This window comes from Cystoisospora suis (assembly GCF_002600585.1).
Source record: "Cystoisospora suis strain Wien I chromosome Unknown contig_10528, whole genome shotgun sequence".
NCBI lineage: Eukaryota > Apicomplexa > Conoidasida > Eucoccidiorida > Sarcocystidae > Cystoisospora > Cystoisospora suis.
In genome coordinates, this window is record NW_027163300.1 from 1 (window position 1) to 425 (window position 425).

The window sequence follows — 425 nt, forward strand, 5'->3', positions numbered from 1 at the left end:
TGAGCGTGATCACTCGGGGCTTCGACGGTCGGTATCTGCTGCTCTGTAAGGGCGCTGATACGCAGATGATTGAGGTAAGGCGCTGCTGCGGCCCTGTGTCCACTGGGCGAAATTTGCCGGCGTTGCAGGTGTAGAGCCGTGTACGGGATAGGGACAACGAGATGGTGACTCGGCCCCAGCTGAGTCACTCTCGAACGCTTCTCAGAGAACGGACTGTTCTGCATTCGTGGTGGTCGCTTGCGTCTAGGCCAGAATGTTGCCGAAGAAGAGGCGGGTGAGGGTAGTGATTGAGGCACGCCTCTTCAGCCTAAAACGAACTACCGCAGCTCAATAAGAGGGTGTGATGACGACAAAGCGCCGCGACTTTGCTCGCCCCCCCCATTTACCACTGGCTAGATCGGCTGGACTTGGTTTGTAGGATGTGG

The 425-nt window shown here is 57.4% G+C and overlaps 1 protein-coding gene across 1 annotated transcript; it reads left to right on the plus strand.

Moving 5' to 3' along the window:
* The first annotated feature begins 19 nt into the window (after positions 1–19).
* On the plus strand, positions 20–407 carry CSUI_011273 (uncharacterized protein). Its single transcript, XM_068071374.1, has one exon. It carries the CDS (start codon positions 162–164, stop codon positions 276–278), a length of 117 nt encoding a protein of 38 aa, XP_067916650.1. The 5' UTR covers positions 20–161; the 3' UTR covers positions 279–407.
* Positions 408–425: the final 18 nt, after the last annotated feature.

What these genes read in the sequence shown, in the direction of transcription:
- CSUI_011273 (XM_068071374.1), top strand. Translation starts at nt 162, where the DNA reads ATGGTGACTCGGCCCCAGCTGAGTCACTCTCGAACGCTTCTCAGAGAA.